The sequence below is a fragment of the Ciconia boyciana genome, chromosome 21 (genome assembly GCF_034638445.1).
Source record: "Ciconia boyciana chromosome 21, ASM3463844v1, whole genome shotgun sequence".
Classification (NCBI taxonomy): domain Eukaryota; kingdom Metazoa; phylum Chordata; class Aves; order Ciconiiformes; family Ciconiidae; genus Ciconia; species Ciconia boyciana.
In genome coordinates, this window is record NC_132954.1 from 5,795,823 (window position 1) to 5,817,136 (window position 21,314).

General features: G+C 40.7%; 1 protein-coding gene across 4 annotated transcripts in view; it reads left to right on the forward strand.

Annotated features, from left to right (window-relative positions):
- Positions 1–18,949, forward strand: part of PTP4A2 (protein tyrosine phosphatase 4A2) — a 27,116-nt gene extending 8,167 nt beyond the window's left edge. For 2 of the 4 annotated variants that reach the window (XM_072885228.1, XM_072885226.1), the window contains exons 2-6: positions 5,644–6,315; positions 7,928–8,020; positions 13,091–13,221; positions 15,279–15,353; positions 16,479–18,949. In XM_072885228.1, the coding sequence (XP_072741329.1) occupies positions 6,220–6,315; positions 7,928–8,020; positions 13,091–13,221; positions 15,279–15,353; positions 16,479–16,587 (504 nt within the window). In that variant the 5' untranslated portion in view covers positions 5,644–6,219 and the 3' untranslated portion in view covers positions 16,588–18,949. The remainder of the gene's footprint in view (positions 1–5,643; positions 6,316–7,927; positions 8,021–13,090; positions 13,222–15,278; positions 15,354–16,478) is intronic. The other 2 variants (XM_072885229.1, XM_072885230.1) reach the window with 2 other exon arrangements.
- The last annotated feature ends 2,365 nt before the right edge of the window (positions 18,950–21,314 follow it).

A 21,314-nucleotide genomic window follows, 5' to 3' on the forward strand; every position in this document is an offset into this window, starting at 1 on the left:
GGTTCATTTTCCTAATTGTGAAGGGGTAAAGGAGTCTTAAATCTCTTGATCCTTTTTTCTGTTATAACACTTGAGACGCTGGGTTGCTGTCCCTATTCAGGTCACTGTTATGTGTACCTTTTTGTTACCCCCTTGTTTCTCTCTGTTCTGTACTAAAAAGTTAAATTCTTTTTGGTCTCTTACACTGAAAGTCTAGCTCTGCTCGAAATAATGGACTGCAGATTTTAACAATTGAGACTTTGTGGGTGTGCAGTGAAATTTATCAGTAAGCTTCAATTTCAGTTGTCAGGCTGAATTTAACTGCCACAGGAGCATGGAAAAGGAGCCAACTCTCCACTAAGTCATTTTTCCGGCAGAGGTATACGGCAAATTCAAATAAGTGAGATGAGTAAGATGCAAGTAATTCAACTCTGTAACTTCATAGAATAATATCCCTGTTGCTGTGTGATTTGAAATTGCTTTTAAGTCCTGCTTGACTTGTTAATGGTTTTTTGGGGTTTTTTTTGATACTTCATCTTAAAGTGTGAGAATATTTAGTCTGAGTTGTCGGGGAGGCTGGTGATCTGGCAGGACCGTGTTTTCAAAAACTAACAGTTGGTACAGCTTAGACGACTCAGCATTCTGATTTTTAGGAATGAGTCGTTAGTGTCACATACTCATGAGCTGTTGTCTAAAGTCACTTTTGATTTTACTTAAATGTAATTCTGTGACTTAAACAGGATAGTAGCTTAAACTTCTTTTTCTTAGCGGGGCCTTTTGGTTTTGACTTCAAACACTTATAGTAACTTTAAACTTTTTGGGCATGGTATGTAAATAACATTCAAATGTGACCTCTGAAGGGATTTTAAAAACTAAATGGTGGGTGGAGAAGGCGTTCAAAAAATCCTGTGTCGGAACAGAATTTTTAACTATGAAGCAGGTTCTATCTCACAGGAAAGAAAAGATCTGAAGCATAAAGCATGCATGCCTATCAATTCTTTCTGGAAGAGCTAATGCAGTATCTAATCACTTCCCACTGCCGAGCTCGCCAGGATGATGGTCTCTGTGCGTCGATGCCTGTGTTGGATGCAGTGGTTTGACCTCACCCAAATTTAGGGATGGCAGCTAAACTTTTTTTGCGTAGTACTCAAAATTGAGTTTTGCTGCAGGATTCTTCTCTCACTGAGTAGTCTTGCATGATATATTTATATTTGACAGCTCTTACTGTTGCCTGATGTGTCACTTTTAAGTTGAGACTTCTTTAATCTGGACTCTTTTTTTTTTTTCTTTTTTCCTTGCGAAGGCAGATCTCTATCTGCTGCCGTGGGTTTTACGGCGCAGGACTGGGTTAGTGCAAAAGGAAACGAATGAGTCACCCACAGAACTTGTCAGCAGGCTGGGAGGGAGCTCCGCGGCGGGGGTGGATAGGGTGGAACAGTAAAATTTTTGACCTCACCCCTCTCTAGGCACGTGTCATTCTGAGCAAGCTTCCTTCAGAGACTGTTCAAGATTTTTTTCCAAGAATGTTCGTTCCAGAGTTTCTTTTCTCTGTATACTAGGAGAGTATATTTTAGAAAAGATGGTTGCTTCAGTTCTTGCTAATGTGCGATTCCACTGTTCTAAGGCTAATTTTGGAGGTCTTGGTGAATTTTTTCACTTGAAAAGCACCTTGTGCTCCAGACGAAACAGGACATTTTGGTAGGGTATCGATAGAATGTGGGTCACTTAGCGGGGCAGTGCAGGAAGGGGAAGTGAAATGTGACGTACACCGAGCATCAGGAAAAGCCTGGCTGGGTTGCAGCCTTGTATGAGGATGGCAATGTTTATGGGGTCCAGTTGTGCACCGTCAGTGTGCTGTGGTGCTGATTTCACATGTGTAAGTGCAAACAACAAGAATGAGGTTTTATAGAAGAGGAAAAAAAGAGGAAAAATTCAACAGCTCATCACCTGACTTCGTTAACATCGATTGTAGATTCCCGCTTATAGGAACGAAATTAGTTGAGATGGTTTCAGAATACTGGTCTTCAAAACACTGAAGTATTCTTTTAATACTGACTGACAAATTAGCGGGCTTTGCTGTGCATCCTGTGCACGGGGTTATTTTGAAAGGTGATCCAAGTGACCTTTCCGAAGGTATCCCTGTTTTGCAATCTCTGGAAGCTGCAGCTGTTGCAAGCCGTTTTGCTGTCTCTGTGTAGCTAAGGCAGCACTTTTACCGGTGGGTTTTGAAGGAGGTGGTGGAACCAGGAATTCCTTACGATGTTATTACTTGTTTTTCATTAGACCTGTCTCCCTGAACTTGTATAGGCACAATACAGAAGAGCAAGTGGCTTGCCCTACTGAAGTGTCTAATTTAGGAGTCAATGCAATGATAGACGAGGCAGGGAACTGGAGATGAATATTGTAGGTGTGTTGGATTTTTACTTAAGGCAATCTCAAGTGAAGTTTCTGTCAACTCAGGAATTCATTTAACTGTTCTCTCTTAATTAGTTGATCACCCTGATTTATTTATGCTAGTTAATACAACTGCCCCTTGCTTACGTTTTAAGCATATTCTTGCAGGTTCATAGTATTTTGAAAGACATTCTTCTCAAATTGGCTTCATTAGGCTTTATCGAGCTCTCTCAGCGTGTATGGCTGTGCGAGCGTGAGAGGTGGGGAGCTCACAGCGCTGTTAGTTATAACTTAAATTAGTTCTGTCTGTGCGTGCAGAGACTGTCACAGCTCACTAAACTTGGTTGTGTATATAGGCATCTTGATTGATGATTATTCCCTGATAATTAAGTTAAACGACATCAGGAACTGACTCCCAAGCATATCTAGTTCTCTTCAGATGCATGAGTGGCTATTGCTTGGCTTGTTTGTGCTGCTGTCTCTGCTTTTTCTCCTCCCCTCGTTCCTGATGCGCCTATTGCACCTCATTCGTAGCCTTGACGTGTTGGATACTTCTTGCTCCCCTTCTGAGGCCAGCCACATAAAACATGTAGTAACTTTTGGTTTCTCTCCGTGTGCTATCTCACTTTCGAAGTATAAAAAGTTGAAGGTTAATTGGCTGAAAAATTAATTCTTGTTTTATGTTGTGCATAGACCTGGTTATTATTTATTGTCACCAGTTTGATAGCGCTCAGTTCTCTTGGGATTTTGAAGTGCAAATTTGCTTGCTAACACAGGGAGGAAGAAATTTTGAAGTATTTACTTGGGGAGATCAGAAGTTGTAGACAATAGGGTTTTTCCTGTTTTTCATTTTCTTAATTAGAAGCCTGGTTTTTCTTTTTAAACTTTTAGCTAACAGTTAGCAGTTGAAAGTCATGGGAGGAAAGGATATATGCGTCAGTAACCAAACTGTTTTAAAAATAGGGTTATGTGCTACATAAACTTCTTATCCTTCTGGAAATCATTTTTCAGACTTAAATACAGTGCTTTACATTTTTAATCACTCCTTAGCTATTAGCTAATTAAATGCTTCAGTAATATTCCTTTGGGGAAGGTAAGATGGTGTCATTCCTGCTCTGCAGATGAGTTGAGCTACTGAAAGTGGCTTGGCCAAGGTCGGACCACGAGCAGCTGCAGATCTGAGAGTAGGACTTGGGTTGGTGACTCCCCCTGCCATACTTAATTTACTGGAACATGTCATCTCTGTGTGTCCTTTCCTAATGACTTGGTAAATAGTTTTTACAAAAGACTTTTAAAATAATTGGGTTGAAATTCCCTCTTTGATTTGCTTGAGGGAGGAGAAGTGTGACCATAATGACCTGATTTGATAAAACTCACAGTGCAAATAGCACTGGACGAGGCTCTTCCAACCGAATTATTGGTGCTGAAAAGAAAAATGTTTAAAGGATTTGTTTAAAGATGACATAATAGCTCTTCCCCTTGTGACAGTGTGCTTTGTAATGCTGTAAGCCTTTGGTACTCAGGATCCAAGTTTTGCTCTCCTATGCCAAGATCTGTTGACCACTGTTTTTATTTAAATGACCTTGTTAGGTCCTAAAAAGTTAGTTTTGAAACTGTTGCAGCAGTGTAAGTCTGCAGGGCACTCTCCAGGATGTGTCAGATGACTGGAGTGTATGTTCAAATTAGGGGAAAACCAGGCCAGTATTTGCCTGAAAAAAGACTTTCTTGCATCAAGTTTTACAGGTGTTGGACACATGTGGATGCTGTAATTTCAGTCATTCTGCTCTTGGTACATCATAGCTATAGCAGACTGTAATACATTTTAACAAAGCCTTTGTTTTGAGATTCGGTAATATATATGTGAGAGAGTTGTGACAAATGTGCAAGCATTGACAAGTGTAAGGACTTGTGTATGATGTGTTTAGATGGGACTCTTCCATCTGGGGTGAGACCTAATCCTGTAGTCATTACACTGATAAAATATTCCAGGATTCATTTCTGAAATTTGTATTTCAGTCACTCAGAGTAAGAACTGCATTAAGGTCGGGGGAGGTTATTGAAAACATCTTTGTTCTTGCCTCTGGCAACCTAATTAATGTATTTTTTTGGCATTGAAAGCTGTTCTTGAAGGAAATAATTGCTGTTCTTCGGGTGATTTTTGACTTCATGTCAGTGAAAAAGGTAATTTTGTAGTGCTTAATTTGACTATTTTAAAGTGAGGATCTCATTAAAATGTTGAGCGCACCAGAAGTTTGGGGTGTGAACTTCCATGCATGTGCATTTTTCCCTAATTGTATTCACTTGAGTGTGCCACGTTGACCTTTCTGCTTGAGTTGCAGGTTTGTGACTTCTGGCTGCTAGTTTGGATTTTATTCAACTGATTTAAAACTTTTTCCTTAAAAAAGAAGTGTCAGTAGTGATTCTTTGGCTTCATGCTTTTTAAACGCAGTGAAAAGCCACGTTGCTTATTTAGTATTTCAGCCTTAAATGAGTTGAGCTGGTTTAGGTTAGCTCCATTTTCATCCCCCTAAACTTCACGGTAGAATTACATTTTTCCATCTTTTATTGTTGTTGCTAAAACATATTTTGAATCCTGTGTGTTAGGAAGCTGCTGCTGTCTTAATGCCCTGGTCTATAAACACAGATAAGACTGAGAATAACTAAAAGTTATTACTGCTAAATGACCATTTGGTTGCTTTTGAAATAACTGATTTCTGGAGGGTATCTCCCTACTACTGGTGGTAGTTTGGTGATACAATGTTGGTGAAATTAATCTGCTAGCAAAAGCTCAAATATATGGCAGTTATACTCTTGTTTCTGCTTGTACTGCTTATTTTGTTCAGAAAATTAAGCCATACCAACAACATTTGTTACATATTTGGGCTTAAGCCAAACAGGTATGACAGTACCAACAGACACTTTCAAGCGTGTACTTGGCTTTGTGCTACTTTCTCCTCTTTTAGGGCACCTGGTTGGGAGGGAGGGGCCGTGGAGAGCACAGAAAGATTTCCTTGTTCTCGGTTCCGGTGCCTGGCTGCCAGGAACAGCACTTACAAGAAGTCCCGCGTCTCTGGGCTAGAGCATACTCGATGCCGAAAGAATATCTGGGATTACAACTATCAGGACTCCACTAAAGACTGATTTTTTGTTTGTTTTTTAAACGTAGCTTTACCTAGTCTAATTTGAGTTTCTCTGGGAGGGTTCACTACTTGGTGTTTCTGGAAGTAGAAGCAACAATTCCTCTTACATGATTTTTTTTTTCCTCTGTAGGTGTTCTGTTGGAATATACGTCGCACATTTATGGCGATTCTGAGTGTGAGGGCAGACTTCTGCCAGGCCCAGCACAGCATCCTGGCTGACAAGTGAGCTGAGTGCAGGGGGTTCTACGTGCCATAATTACTTTGCCTTGAAGACTCCAGTCACAGTGAGCACACTCAAATATATGGGATATCTTCTGCACATTGGAAGCATATTCCTTTTACTGACTTTAGCAAAACTAAGCATCAAGAAGACAAAGTGGAGAGAAAATCTGCCCTTACTTTTTTGCCTCACCAGTGCCTAAATGTAGAACAGGCTGCCTAGTCTTGCATGTAGTCAGAGTTTTTGGAGTCTGAAGGATACCACCTGCAGTAATTGAGGCCGAAGTTGAATTCAAGTGGATTCTGAAGCAAACTTGCTTTTCTAGAAGCGAATTCTTTAAGGAACAAACACGTCAAAGCAAGCTCTGATCAATCCCAGGCATTTTAGTGGTCTTTTTAATGTTTTCTGCTGTGAAACGTTTCCAAGGTTATTGATTTTTTTTTTTTATTTTATTTTTTTGGCCCCTTACACGTTTTGTTTGCCATTATGAACCGTCCAGCCCCCGTGGAAATTACTTATGAGAATATGCGTTTCCTGATCACTCACAACCCAACCAATGCAACCCTCAGCAAGTTCATAGAGGTAAGGCAGTCAAAGTATCATCCGTCTTTCCTTATATGCTCATAGTTTCTGTAGAAGTACTGAACAGTCATTCTTCACACCTGTTGCTCAATGCTTTGGCTATATGTTACATGTTACTTGAAACTTAAAGCGTTTTTATCTTTAATATATTGTTCATATTCTCTTGACAGTATGACAAGAGAATCCACCGATTACTTTTTCCAAAGTCCCATGTTTCTTTAATTGCAAGAGGCTGGATGAGCTTCCATTTTAGAATACAAACACACACCATTGCCATCGTTCCTGTCCTGGTTTCTGAAGAACTGCGTGTTCTGCAATTCTAAACATTATTTTTCATTAAATAATGCAGTGCTTCTAATGCATCGATCTATTGCTCATCTTTTGGCTTTTAAAGAAGTAGTTAACAGAATTGTAACTGGTTTCTGACCTTTCTTCTCCCTTAGAGTGGGATTAAGTGCAATACTTAAAACTGCTGGTTTAGGTTACAGGATGTGTTCCCAAACTGCCCTGCCAATCCCAGAATTGTCAGAGATTTCAGGAGCCAGAATTTATTCATGAAAAATGACATCTGCCTGGGTCGAACTGTGGGAAGAGTCAATTACGACGGGCAGTGGATCAGACCATTACTGACACAATAAGATCTTAAATACGGCAAAATTTCATATTCAGTTTTCTGAAAAAGTAACAGATGGTATTGTCAGAGAAGCAGCAGTACAGTATATTTCTGCATTCTAGTTTGCTCCAAACCTGCTGTATCTTTGTGCCCTTATGTCTTGTATCTAGAGGACTTTTATCTTGTGTATGCAGGTCTTTTTCATTCCAAAGAGATCCTGTCATCTGATCCTGATGTCTGACTGTGCTATTAACAGAATTCCATCATTTAGCAGCGTGCTCTTCACCATAAGTCTGCTCAGATATTAGTGGTTAATTTTGTCTGAAAGCCACATTCTTTTAGTCTTATATATATGTATTTTTTTTCCCCATTATTGTGGATTGTCTTCCTCTTTCAGGAGTCTTGACTCCAGAATAGATATTACTGCTAATTGTTAGAAGTTACAGTGATTCATTCCAAACCTGAGAGGAAATTCTGCTTGCTGTATGAACCTTCAAAGTGAACTGGAACAGCTTTTGTTTGATCTTCTGATTATTTGTCTAGCACAATGTGCTACTTATAGTGCATTACAAGGAAGCTGGAGTATGGTGGTGTGTGTGTTCTGTTCCTCCCTGCCTCAAAATGTCAACACTGGCTGAAGCAAACAGTTCCAGGCTTCTATTTAAAGAGAAGAAGAAGAAGCTGCATGGAAAATATAAGCAGCTATTTTAATTTAGCTCTTATATATGCACCTTTTTTCCACCTTGGCATTTCCCTAGAGAAGAAGAATTCAGAGGTGTTTCATACTTATTCCTGTCACTTAAAACCCTTGTCCTAACATAGGCCATAAACCCCGCTTTGAGTTGGCCCTTGCTCCTTCATTGTGTAGTCACCTTGGAGCTCTGCAACAGGCACAGTACCGCTGACTCTGTGTCAAATGTTTAGTTTTGTAGCTGGAAGAGAAAGTTCTTTAATTCTTCACTCTGTCAGTGTGCTCACATGTTTTCCTTTTTCTTAAAGGAGCTGAAGAAGTACGGAGTGACAACCTTGGTGCGAGTTTGTGATGCCACTTATGATCAAGCTCCTATCGAAAAAGAAGGAATCCAGGTTCTAGTGAGTTGCCTTTAAAAATGTCTAAAAATGAAAAATCACTTGTCTGGAAGTGGTGGGGATGGCCTTCATGCTTTGGGCAGGAGCTTATGACTGTTTCAGATTGGCCAAAAGCAACGTGATCCCCTGCACCAGCTAAAGCTGGTTTTGAGAAACTCGCTGTACTTTTGTGAAAGGTACTTGCTGACTCATTACTATCGCCTGAGTGCTTAGAAATGTCTCTTCCTGGATTTCTGGATTTGTTGAGATATTTTGGTTGCCTTTTAGTGACTAGGTTGATACTAATCCAGTGTTCAGCCTTGTGGTTCATAGAACTCGGTTTGGTCCATTTCTCTAGCTACTGCACTTCTTGGCTTTACTGTTGACCTTCTCAGGATGCAGATAAAACTCCCCTCTCTCTTCAGAAAGTGCCACCTTTTGAGACTATAGCTGACACGTTGATGTGGGCTTCCGTGGACTGGCTGTAGCAGGATCTTGATCGATAGCCTCATCACTGCTCACCTCGAAATGGAGCCTGGCTGCTGGTGGCTTCCCTGTTCAGCAGGTGGAATTCCTTAACTGCTACTCAGAGTTAACATTATGCAATGACCGTCTGACTATATCGCCTAGTATTGCTTGGTGTTTTAGGGGAGGTTTTTTTAATAGGTGTGTGCTCATACTAAGCTTGCAGGCGGTATTTTTCCAGGCAATACTTATGAATTATTATAGTGTGTCAGATATAATCAGTTTATTTTACTGGAGTGAGTAATACTCTGTTGTGAGGCCATAAATTGCATCTTACCTTCTTGTTGCAGGTAGTCAGTCTTCTATTGCCTCTTGATTTTCATGGCTCAGTTGGAGGAAAACTTCTGCAGTTTTCCATTAGGAGAAAAACTTGTATCCTGGCATATTTGTGAAAACTCCACGTACAGGTCAGTCAGGTTTCTTGGCTCCTGGCCCTAGTAAGCGTTTACTCCAGTTCCAGGCAGCCATGTGTGCCTCAGTGTTGTTGGAAAAATCAGTCACTACAGGGCTACCAGTGCTCCTAGGGCTGCACTGTGGAATAGGATTTTTGTTCACTTTAGAGCTGTCTTAGGCTTGAGCATCACAGAATTTTCAGGAATGCTGCTGTGAAACCTCTAGCTGCGATACTGCTAAGGTTGCCAGAGACTGGAAGGGTTAAACTTCTGGTGTGCAAGCCCTCAGAGCCCTGATTTAAGCTGGGGCTTAGACTATTTCTGTGTTCCTGTGTCAGAGCACAGATCTGAGTTCTTCCCAGAAGACTTAGGAGAGTTTTGCAGGTGTCCAGCTCTGCCAGGGTGGCTGCCTTGAGAGGCCAGCTGATCTTGGCTCCTGCAGCTGTGAGCGAAATCCACCTTCTCTGGTCCATGGCTGGGGCCTGTGGGGCAGCTGCAGGAGCTGGGGAGTGCTCTGTGCTCTGGAGCCTGTACTTCTGAAATAGTTCGGGTATTTTGGTTCTCAAGAAACTTTAAAAACTTGGTGTTGGCTAGGTTTGAACTGAAAGCAGTTTTTTGAGGAAGCTTATCTAAAAACTGGAAACGCTGTTTCCGCTAGCTCTGCTAAGCACAGTTCTGTTGGAGAGCCTTTCACTTTGAGTAACACGTGCGAGAGTCTTGTGCCTGTACACGTTTGCCTCGGTTAACAAGCCTCTGCATTTGGTACCAGTTCTTCTTGGTATTCTACTGCTGCAGAAGGCAAAACAGGAGAGAGCATAAATCCACCAGGCATCTGTTAAGGGTAACAGAAAGGAGGAGGTGAGACAGGGACCGTTTGCTGCTAATGTCATCACTGATCCTGATGATCCCAGTCATGAGGTTGTCTGAGTAATTTACTGTATTGCAATAGTGTTTTGCTATTTGAGATAAGTTTGACTAGTCACCGACATGACCACCTCCTGTGTAGCTTTTCCTTCCTATGAATGCATGCTTTTTCAAAGCAGAGTCCTGTTGCTGTTCAGAAATGGTATTGAATTACCATCTGGCTGAGAAAATAACACGTCACTATTTAAAGCTAATATTTGCTTGCAAAAATAACAGTAAGATTAAAAACACAGCCTGAGAGAGATTAGTGCCTATTTTAAAACTGTTGAGGTCAAAAGCGTAGTGAAACCCCTGAAAATGAAAGCATTTTAGCAAAGCCTGCGCTCGTGCTGTGATACAGGATCAGGTACTGGCAAGATGGGTAGAATGTGGCAGCTAGAGAGTTGCTTTGGCAGATGGCATAGTGAGAAGAAAGTAGAGAATTAGATGTTCCATGTTTGAAGTAGTACTATTGCATGCGCATGTTTATCAACAGAGATTAAATCCAGGAGACAGGAGGCGGGGATGGATTTAGTTACTGTGGGCTTCTGCCGTTCTTACAGTTACGTTCGTGTGTAAGGTCTTGTAACATAGAAATGCTACATTGGAAAAACTGGTAGGTTTTTTTTCTGGAAGTATTTTTGCACTGGCTGGCAACCAAGGAGGCTGCGATAGTTTTGTTCATCTTCAGCATCTGAGACATGTTTCATTGTTCTACCTCTATTGGTCCTTCATTTACTGTTCATCCCTGGATCAGACTTTCTTTACACTCTGTACCCTCTGGAACGGCCACCACCCGAACGCTGGCAGGCAGTCAGGGGTGCCCGTGTTAGAGATGTGACTTCATTGCCATCTGATATTTACTGCATCGCCAAGGGCTCTGGTATTGAAGGTGGGAAAGTTCCACGCTGGTGGCTGCGGTCCCATCCTATGCAGACGCAGGCAATTCTGGGAGTGTTTTGCTGCTGTAACTTCGGTGCGAGTTGCACACGGGTTTTGAAGAAAGGGGTCTTTGTCACTTTAAGGTCCTGTTACTGCTTCTTGGTCATCTCAGTTCTGCATTGCCAATCCTGCAGTCCTTGCTGACTGACAAACCCAGAGCTGTTCTGCTGAGTAAGGCTGCTCCAGATAAAGGGTAAATAAGAATAACCCTTTCTTGCCTATCATCCTTCCCACCTAGTGCAGGGTGGCACAAAAGAGCTATATTTTCTGTTTGTGCAATCTCCGTGCATCATCCTGGTTATTAATGACTGTTTTGGTTGTGGAGCTTAGCAATTTGTTTTCTGTCCTGTCTGAGAGGAATTCGGAGGTGATGCTGGCAGAACTCATAATCAGGAAAATAACTGCACAACTTTGCTGCAATTACTCCTCTAGTCCCAGAATTATTCTCGTTCCTCATTCTGGGCAGTGTCCCATGCAGCAGTGTTTTATCAGTGCTAATTTAGTGGTGTACCATTCCTGGGAAGATGACGATTGTCATTAATTCAGGCCAGCGCAAGAGTTGTGTGGACATGATGGTTAACATGTAAGCTAAAGCAATGTAGTAACCTCCTGTATTTGGTCTGAAGGAAAGGATTTAATTTAATCCAAAACTTGGACACAGAACTGACATGTAAATCCTGTTCTTTGCAAGGCAGTTTCAAATGAAAGCATCTTGCAATGGGTAATGCCTCTTCTCTTGGCAGCCCATACACCTCTTCCTGGGACAGTGGGTGACACTAGGCCGAAAATATAGCTAGCACTGTGTGATTGAGTGGAAAATCTCATAAAAGCCTTTTATTAGAAAGAATAAGTTTTACTTTAGGATCTTGTTTCTGTAGTCTTTTATTTTGCTTTGTTGTCCCAGATTTTTTTAATTTCCCATTTGCTTTAAAAAAGTTCTCTGCACTCTTCCAACTTTGTGTATCTTTCTGAATTAATCGCATATAAAGTTATTTCAGTAACTTAAAAGCTTTTTGGTTTTGTAGTTCCGAGGTGCAGATTTCTACCTTGTGGCTTTTTAAAGTGCTAACACATTTATAAGGTGCTCTTGGGCTGAGGTCTGTGCTAAGCTGTACTTGCTATTCAGGAAGTGTTAGGGTAGCAATAAGTGCATTTCAAAATGAAAAGTCTGGTGACTTTTTACCTTTGGTTGTACTTGTTCAGAGTTTCTGCGTGCTTCTTTCAGGCTTCAGAGAATACTACTTCATGTTAACCTGTTTTCAAGATCCTACATGAAAGACTTGTTTCTAGCCAATGAGGGAAGAAGAGGCCTCCTTTCAAAGCAATTTTCCTACCATTTGGAGAGGTGGTTGAATAATACGAAACTCTGGCTATGAGTCTCTCTTGTAAAATGCACTGCAGTCGTCTAATGAAAAGTGCTAAATAACTACTAGGTATTATTTTTTACCTTGCATTTAGGAGTGCTCTTTCTACAGCACTCCCAGTGTGTGAGAAGATTATAAAGCATGCGATGTTGTGCTTGGTCTCGAAATACAGGACGTGTAGTACTCCACTTAGCACAAGTTCCAGGAGAGAGCTGTGACCTCGAGAAAATGGGAAGCTTCTCACATGTAATTTTGATTTACAGCCATGTTGATGATACTAAATGTGGCCTAGGTAGGGTAAATGTTGGCTACCCCTTTAATAGGCAGAAGTGTAATTGTAAATGCTGATTAGTTGTTGTCTTTGCCTTTGTCTGAGTACTCTTTTTTGCTTGTGAATGTGGTTTTTTTTGACTTGAAAATACCCAGGTAATTTTAACTGTCTTGCTTACTGGATGCATGGCAGCTGGACAAGCTGATCCATTTGAATTGTTAAGAAGTACCTTCTCCTCTGCTGATCCCCTTGAATTGTTATGAAGTACCTTCTCCTCTGTACAGAGTCTGCAGTACAAATAGTATTTTAAAAGGTTGACACAACCACAGGCAAAAGTCTGCAGAGTTCTCATCTCTCAAATGTTTATTTGAAATGTCTATTGATTTTTACATATTTTTAATAAAATGAGATTTCAAGGGCAGCCATTTTTCTAAAAATTCTATACTACAAAGGAGTTAGTGTAGAGTTTTATTGAAATTTGTATTGAAAAGTGCAATTAAATGGTTGTTAAACATTTAGTGTTGCATTATGATATTGACTTGCAAACTTCAGCGCAACCAGAAAAATACCCACAGCACTGTTCGTGTAATATGCGCTTCTTGCTGAACGGAATATTTTCCTTCTCCCAGTTATGGGTACCTTGCTGTTGATTACGGATTGAAATCCGTATAGCTAATGTCCTTTTTTTCCTTCAAAGGACTGGCCATTTGATGATGGAGCACCACCCCCGAATCAGATAGTTGACGACTGGCTAAACCTGTTGAAAACCAAATTCCGTGAAGAGCCTGGATGTTGTGTCGCTGTTCACTGTGTTGCAGGGTTGGGAAGGTTAGTATTCTGCTGTCTTGTTTTTATATTGGACTTAAAGTTAGTTTATTGTTTGGAAGGTAGGTCATGGAAGGTGTTAAGTAAATGCCAATTTCTCTGTTTTCTCCCAAATAACACTTGAAAGCAGCAGCATCAAGTTTGTGTCATTAAAGCAAGAGAGACTTATTGCAGCTTAAAAGTGTTCAGTAATTTCATAACTTTGATCGAGGATGAGAGGGAAAACTTGGAGAGATTGTTCAGAGCATTTCTGTCAATCATGAACGACACGAGCAGTTAGAGGTGCTATTAATTTGAAAGTATATGTCTTTCTGCTAAACCAATACAATCTCTTGTGCTTCTTGACAAATGCAATATACATGTATAGTACAAATTCTAAGGCTGTGCAGTTGTTTTTTTAATTTCCTCCTGTTTTCAACTGGTATACTATTAAGCATGTGGTAATAAAAAGAGGCATTTAGAAAAACTGGTTCAATTACTTAGTCTAAAGTGGCTTCACTTCAGTGGTAAGAAGAGTTACGCTTGTATTTCTTGCTCACATGCAGACTGATGTTTCTCTCCTTACCACTCAAAATATAACTTCCTTCTTTGGGAAGAACTTCCTTTCAAGATGAAATAAAAAAGACTGATTTGGGAAAGCTAAATGCTACAGTCATATTCCCAAATGTAATCTCTGAATGTTATGTTTATCCTATGGGCTAGGAGGAAATGGAGCTTAAGTGTTAGTATTCTTAGAATAACCATGGGACTGTTAATATTTAAGGATATGAATGAGCGGGCAAGAAAAGTGGATTAAAGAAGTCAAGTAAGCACAGAGTTGAAATGCGTCAAGTTCTTAAATTTCCACCTCTAGAGAAGAAGAGATGGGGGCAATGAAGAGGTAGAGGGAGAAACGGCCAATATTTAAAGACACAAGAGCCAAAACCTCAAGGCAATTAACCTTTGTTTATCCATTTCTGCTCTATTTTTATCTGAGAACATCTTTAGGAAGGTGGCCACGTGTAACTCGAGTGATTTTCAACTCTCCTGTTTCTTGCATAATACCAGGCCAAAGGGTACCAGAAGCTTCCTATCTTCTGTATGTCACACAAACTCGTGCTGTGTATCTGTTCCTCATAGAATGACCTTTTTGCTGTTGTTCTCAGACTACTTCTGGCAGAGGAAAAAGCAAGAGCTTTACAGATTTTGCTTTAATCTGGAAAACTGTCTACCTGTAGTAGGGAATTGAACTTCAACTATAGTAAAAAGAGAAAGAGAGACAGCTTTTTTTTTTTAAGTTACTTTTGAGGTTTCAAGTTGTTTCCTTTGGAAAGTGGATAATTCTGTTTATGCAGGTGCAGCGTGGCAGTGATAGTGAGAGTTGTTTCTCCTGAACTCTGTTTTTGTTTAGCCATGAGTAGCAGTTGTCCAGTTACTAGCACCTTTTTAATCCTTTTCTACTCTACCCTCAGAGGTGCCTTTTGCAACTGGGTGTGTTTAGTGGGGTGAACATCAATCCAGGAGAAAGTCAGTGTGTTACTGTGACTTCGGCTTGTTTGAAAAGCCAGCTCTTTTACACTTAACCCGTTTGCAAAATGTGGACCCCAAAGTAGAAAGTTTTACTCTATTGTCCCTGGAATGCCCAGTTCCATGTCCAGTATCTAATTAAAAAAAAAAAGTAATCTATATAAGTCATCTGTTCAATGCTTCATAGATCTATCTCACATCCAGCTAAATCTACAGTGTCATAAGAAGCAAAGTGCATGCACGCAGTATTACCTGCTTGTTTTAGTGAAGTAGAAAATTAGGTTACAGTGAAATGAGAAAGTAAAAATCTAGAATTATTGTTTCATGCCCCAAACATTAAGGAGCTATTGATTTTTATTTTTGTGTGCGTTGGAAACAGAGCTGTCTACTAAAAGAAATTTTACATTAGGTAGTCAGCAGGCAAATGTCTTTCTGTAGATAATCCTTAAAGAGAAAATACTTAAGCTATTTGTTTATAGATTAATTTGATGTATTTTGAGGGGTTCAATATATTGTTTTTCCACATCTTCCTTAAATATTGATTTCTCCTTCAGGGCTCCTGTACTGGTTGCACTTGCTCTCATTGAATGTGGAATGAAGTACGAAGATGCAGTTCAGTTTATAAGGCAGTAAGTTAAACTTCCCCATTCTCAAGAAATATCTCAGTCTATGTTGTATTTGAACAGCATGCCTCTTCAGCAAAGCCTGTTAGATTTCTGATTTGTTTTCTAGTAGCTATATCCCAACAATAATGGGCATGACTTTGACATTAATGCTGAGGCTTGTGCCCTTTCCTCTGTTTAGAGATGAGGATTAAAAGGTGAAAATCTGGATTTACATATTAAGCCATTGACCTAAGACTCAAAGATTTAGAACGTGGGGAGAAAAAAATGTCTAGGCTGGGGCTGTAAAAATAATGGATGAATTGGACATGGACTAATTGGTCCTAATAAAAAACAAAAACAAACCCAAAAACATTCTAGTGAGGTTGGGCCCTCAAGCAGAATTTCTACAGCAAGTAGGTGAGCACCAGCACTCTTACAGGTGTTGTGGGTGAGTGTGTGATCCACCCAGGAGATGTCAGAAACCACCTGTCTGGAAAATAACAAAACTGGTAAAGGATGAGGCTGCAGAGCTCTGCTGGTTTAGTGATAACATCAGATCTTGAAATGGAGCCCAGCAGGTAAGATGATGTTGAATGAGCTTTGCCAAAAAAGCAACTCATCCTTTTATGGATTCCCAGGGTCTTCAGTTATCTTTGTAAACGGTATTGCTGTCAACAGATTTTTCTGAATTTTTCCTTCCTTAAATTCCTTTTTTCTCTTCCTGGGTACGGTACCTTTTATGCTGAGAAGCTCTTTTCTGAGAACCTCTTACATATTTGTATCTGAATGTCACGGTCTTTATTTACTGGCTAGTATAATAAGCAGCACATGCATCTGCAAGGAAAGGGTGACCTTGGTGTTGTTCAGTGACTGCTGCTGGCGATGGAAATAAACTCTCCCAATCCAAGAAAATATGCTGAAATTTGCTAACTGGATTTTGATTTTAATATTGGCATGTAGGTGATGAACTGCATGGGGCTGGCCATGTTTATCCTTCCTCAACATGTCAGTGGATATGGAACCAAGCCAAAATGCTGTTTTGTAGATACAGAAAAGCTTTGAAACAAGGACTAATCTGCTTTAGAATGTGCATGGTGATTGAAGCAGTACTTTTTCCATTGATATTAGCCTTCATTCTCTTTGTTTTAGGAAAAGGAGGGGAGCTTTCAATTCCAAACAGCTGCTTTACCTTGAGAAATACCGACCTAAGATGCGATTACGCTTCAAAGATGCCAACGGTCACTGCTGTGTTCAATAAAGAAAAAAAAAATCTCAAACGAAGGCAGAAGTTAGCATGGCTGTTTTCTGGACTCTTGGCACCTGGAAATGTGAATCTGGAATCAAACTACGTCATCAAATTAGTGGTGGAGTCAGTGCTCCTCAACCTCTGTCCTAATGGTGGTGATGATTGAAAAAAATAAAAATAAAAAAAAAATTAAGAGAAACATTTCAGTGAAGGATTGTTTTCTCCTTAAGCTGCAGTTTGAACATCTGCAAGGAGAAAATCAGTTTCTGAACCTTCTGTATTTTTAACTTTTTAAGAAAAGAAATAAAGTAAATTTTATGTCTAAGGAAAACCAGCAGAGCATTGGCTTGTGCAGAAACTATTTTCTTGATTTGAGGAAAGTACCCCACAGTTAGGGCCTGATACAGTAATTCCTATGGGACTCTTTTAAATGGAGTTGCCTTTTTTTTTTTAACCTTGCTGGGACCTGGCAGAGAGACATGAGGAGGAGCCTTTGTTGCTGTATGGGAGCAGTCTGACAGCCTTAAGCCCACCCTGGGCATACTCTAGAGATTTGGTGATGTCTGTGTTGTGTGTCTACGTGGTGTTCAGAGTCTGCAGGTGTGAAAAAGCTTCCTGGTGGGCTTTAACAGAAGACTCACTGCCTAATATCTTTGGTGAATCTGCTAAAGGCCTTTTCTGATTGGTGGGAGACAGTGCTTTTAACTGTGTGAGTGTGTGCTTTTATGTGTGTGTGTATGTCGGTCTTATTTTTTCCAAAGAATTTGGCTGAAATGTTAATGGTCTTTCTGTTGCTAGATAGAAAAATCTATCCCAGCAGAAGACTGATGTTCAAAAGTGTCCTAGGTGAGCAAGGGGCAATTCAGACAAGGTCTTAAAATTAATTTATCTGTCATAAAGAAGAAAAGGCTTTTTGCTGCTGTCCAGATTCTCTGCCTTGCTGAACACAGTAAATCAGGATTTGGGGGGAGGGTCTCATTCGTATCGTATATGAGGTAAAGATGGTATGCACACAGAAATGTGGTCCATGAATAAATGCCTAGTATGGGTATTTTCCCAGACTAGCCCTCATATACAGTTCAGTTTAACCACTGATTGCCTTGTTATTTTTTTATTAGGCTCTTTTGGAGGGAGAATCTCTAGTTACACACCAACATGCCTATCATGTATTCACCATTGGCAGACCGTAAATATGCTGATTTTTGGAGTGTGGACTGGCACCACGTTCTCTTTGTAGGGCCATTGGTGTTGTCAGTGAATTAATCAAGTCATTTTACAGCCTCTAATAAGCAGTTTCAGCCAGGCTACTTCTACCAAGCACATGTTATCGTAGTGCCCTGCCCCAGTAGTGACCTCATATGCTTTCAACTTGACATTATGTCTGTAATATTCAGCCGTTGAAGGCTTTGAATACAGGTTTAGGGTCATGCTCTCCTGTGATCTTTTGCTGTGGCGCACCAAAGGCTTTCGTTGGTCTGTGCCTGTAGTAGGTGGAGACTGGTACCATCTTTTCCCAATACCTCAGCTGCTGGCGATGTGAACTGCCTTCACAGGATTTCTTCCTGTTTTAGACTTCTGGTTTTAGTCTGCAGCTTAACTGCGCAAACATTGTGAGAACACAAGTAATGGACTTTCAGAATTCTATTCCTGGAAGGGATTTATACGTTTAAGCAAAAAAAATAATGGTACTAGTCAAGCCCCTCACTTTGCAGATATGCCAAGACACCTGTTTGAGGTCCATGGCTAGAAAACATTGCGCTCCACGAAACTTGCTCTGTACCCTGACTCAAGCTGTATTGTTGTACTGAGTTCCTTCCTCCCTTTAAGATGTGTAACGTTTCTGATTTCTTTAATAGATAAAGGAGGCGCAAAAGTGTTTGTGATGTCAATGCCTACATTAGGGAAATAACATATCTGGTAATGTTGGAGTCCGTGTGGAAGGTAGATTATGCTAAATTAGCTAATTCTGGCCTTTACCTTCCCCTCGCAAACTAGGAGCCTAATGTTCTAACTGTTTCTGCAAATTAAAATTGATGTTTTTCATAAAATGAAATACTGGTAGTTCAAGCTGATGTGACAAATGATGGAAGTCAGATTGGAGGGGAAGGCGTTGAGCTGGATTAAAAACCAAACCCCAAGCCCTTCTGAAGAACAATAAAAAAAATTTTACATGCTATCTGTATAACTTTGCATTCTTCCCCCTAGTTTTACTCTGATTTATAATGTACTAATGACTCTGCAGCCTTAATTGAGGAAAAATAGAAGTGCAGACTGTCATACAGTGTAGACACAACTGGGGGGAGTGTAATTGTGACCCATGTCCAGTAGGCACAATACTGAACGTAGTGCAATAAAGTTCTTGCAGTAAAATGTCTTCCCTCTGGCTCTTGATGGATTTATTGCAGCTCATTAATGTCAAACGCTCTTCTTTAATCTGATTTGTAAAGGCCTTCGGACAAGTTTGCCCATGCCCCTTGTATTACTAATCACCATTGGGTACGACGCGGCTTGGATTTGCTGGTGACTTGTAACTGTTGGGAAAGGCTGTTCTACCTTTGAGAAGAGGGAGCAGTGCTGCAGACAGGAACCGTTTTCTTTCTTTCTTTCTTTCAAATTACCTGTTTAAAAACGTGTAAACTTACCTTGGAAAAAAAACCCAAACAAACCCCCCAAACCAAACAACAGCTCTGAACTTTCCCAAGAACTGGCAAAGATCTGTTGCAAAACTTTCTGTTGTGCCCTGGACAAGACTAGACACCATGCCACCTGGCAGGGCTTGAATGGGGTTATTGTTTTGGGGTAACAAGGAGGGAGTTTCTAGAGGCCTGGATCGTGGTCAGTTCCTCTTCCTTGGCGGTGGAATGCCACTGCCTTGATTTGTATAATTTATTTAAAAAATACTAAGGTGCTATTTTCTGGGCTTCACAGATAACAATCCAATCAGCTTTGCTTTGCTGCCATCAAAGAAATATATTACTTGCAAATCGGTATTGTGTTTCTAGTATTTATCAGATTTTTCCCACTAGTGTACTTGAACAAATTTTTAGTCCCTGTTGGCAATGAGATAATAAACCACTTTGACCATGAGACTGGCAGCAGTGACTGTGAAGTTCCATCTCCTCTTTCTGTGAGGATGTCTTTGTATATTATTCTTTGTTTTGACACCAAACTCTTGCTTTGTTTGTTTTTTTCAAAGTTTCTACCTTTTTGGTTACCATGCACAAAAGTGAAATGTCTTGCTAATCAAAGGCTACTCGGTCTAAAAAATATCGTGCGCTTAATTGGAACGGAGTTATTCCTGTATGATACGAGTTACTTGTTTCTCTTGTTAATTTTTTTCACTAACATCTAGGCAGCTTCAGATACCGATACTTTAACTGGAGATAACACTTAATCACATCCATATTTATATCACTTAAGATGCTACTTTTAGAGCAATTAAGAATGATAAGTGGAATGGAGCGACTCTGCATGGGGAAAGAAACTGCAGGAATCGTGGTTTGTGCTTCTATAATAGTGTATGTTCTTTTAAGTAAAAAATTATAAATCATTTAACTTAGTCTTAACGCTTGCAAAATCAATTCCAGAGAGCATTTTAAGTACATGTTTCTTGGGGGAGGGGAAGAACCGCTTTTTATCAGTAAACAGATCTGAAGTAAAATGTTAAGGTTACTATCAAACCTGCTGTCTCTCTAGATCTGCGTAGGGTCACCGCTGCAGGCAGCAATGTCCGCGTGCGTGCTAAAGATGGCCAGAGCCTCGGCTCTGCGTTGTGTCGTTCCCTAACGAAGACAGAAGGATCCCTAGGCTAAGGCGCTTGGAGCACAGGGGTGTTTGCAGCCAAGCTCCGTAGTAAGTTGTTAGTCTCGCGTAAGTGGAGCGCTGTATTTGTCTGTACATCCTGGAGGCTGGCTTGGCTGAATTTGTAGAGGTGTAAAGTTGGGGGTATTAGGTAGTCCCTTGTCTCTCCTGTGGAAACGAAGGTGTCAAGGAATCCTGTCTAGAACTGGATTTATGTCTGATTAAGTCCCAAAGGGACATAACGGGTAATGCTTTTCACAGGTGTATCTGGAACACCTTTCATTTTAGGCTGTCCAGGGGCTATGCAGACATCATTACCGTGGTAGTCCTATGTTAAATATTTTTGCAAAAACCAAAACCTTTGGTATGGAGCTACATCTTAGGGCCTTCCCTTGTTCTGACTGCTTGTTTCATCAGAACTTAAATCACCGTCATTAGTGAACGAAGTGACCTAAGTGAAGTCTTAATTGTTTTTCATGCCATATATTTAGTCTAGATCCTGCTACTACTGACTGGTGGGACAACATCAAAAAGGAAACTAGGCTATCTCATGAAGTTGCTGGCTAGCTGACTAAGTCGTTGGTGCAGCTGCAGAAAGTTGGCTACGTACCATCCCGGATGGGAACTCCACTTCTCTTTGGACCACTGAGCAGATCCTCATTTCAGGGATGTGGTTGGTACCAGGTAACTGAGCACCCGAGCACTTTGCGGGGGTAGTGGGGTGACTGGCAAGGAGCTTGCCTCTTGAAGAAAGAACTGTGGGTGAGGTTGAGAGGCTGCGAGAGAAGCTGCTTTATTTTGGCAGTGGCTGCAGTGATACTGGCAGGATAGCTAGAATTTGAGGTGGCTATCTCTGTGCCCTTTCTTACAGGGCTTAACTCTGTAGATGGAGACAAACGAGGGACACTGGGAGCCAACGCCAGAGGAAAAGTCCTGAT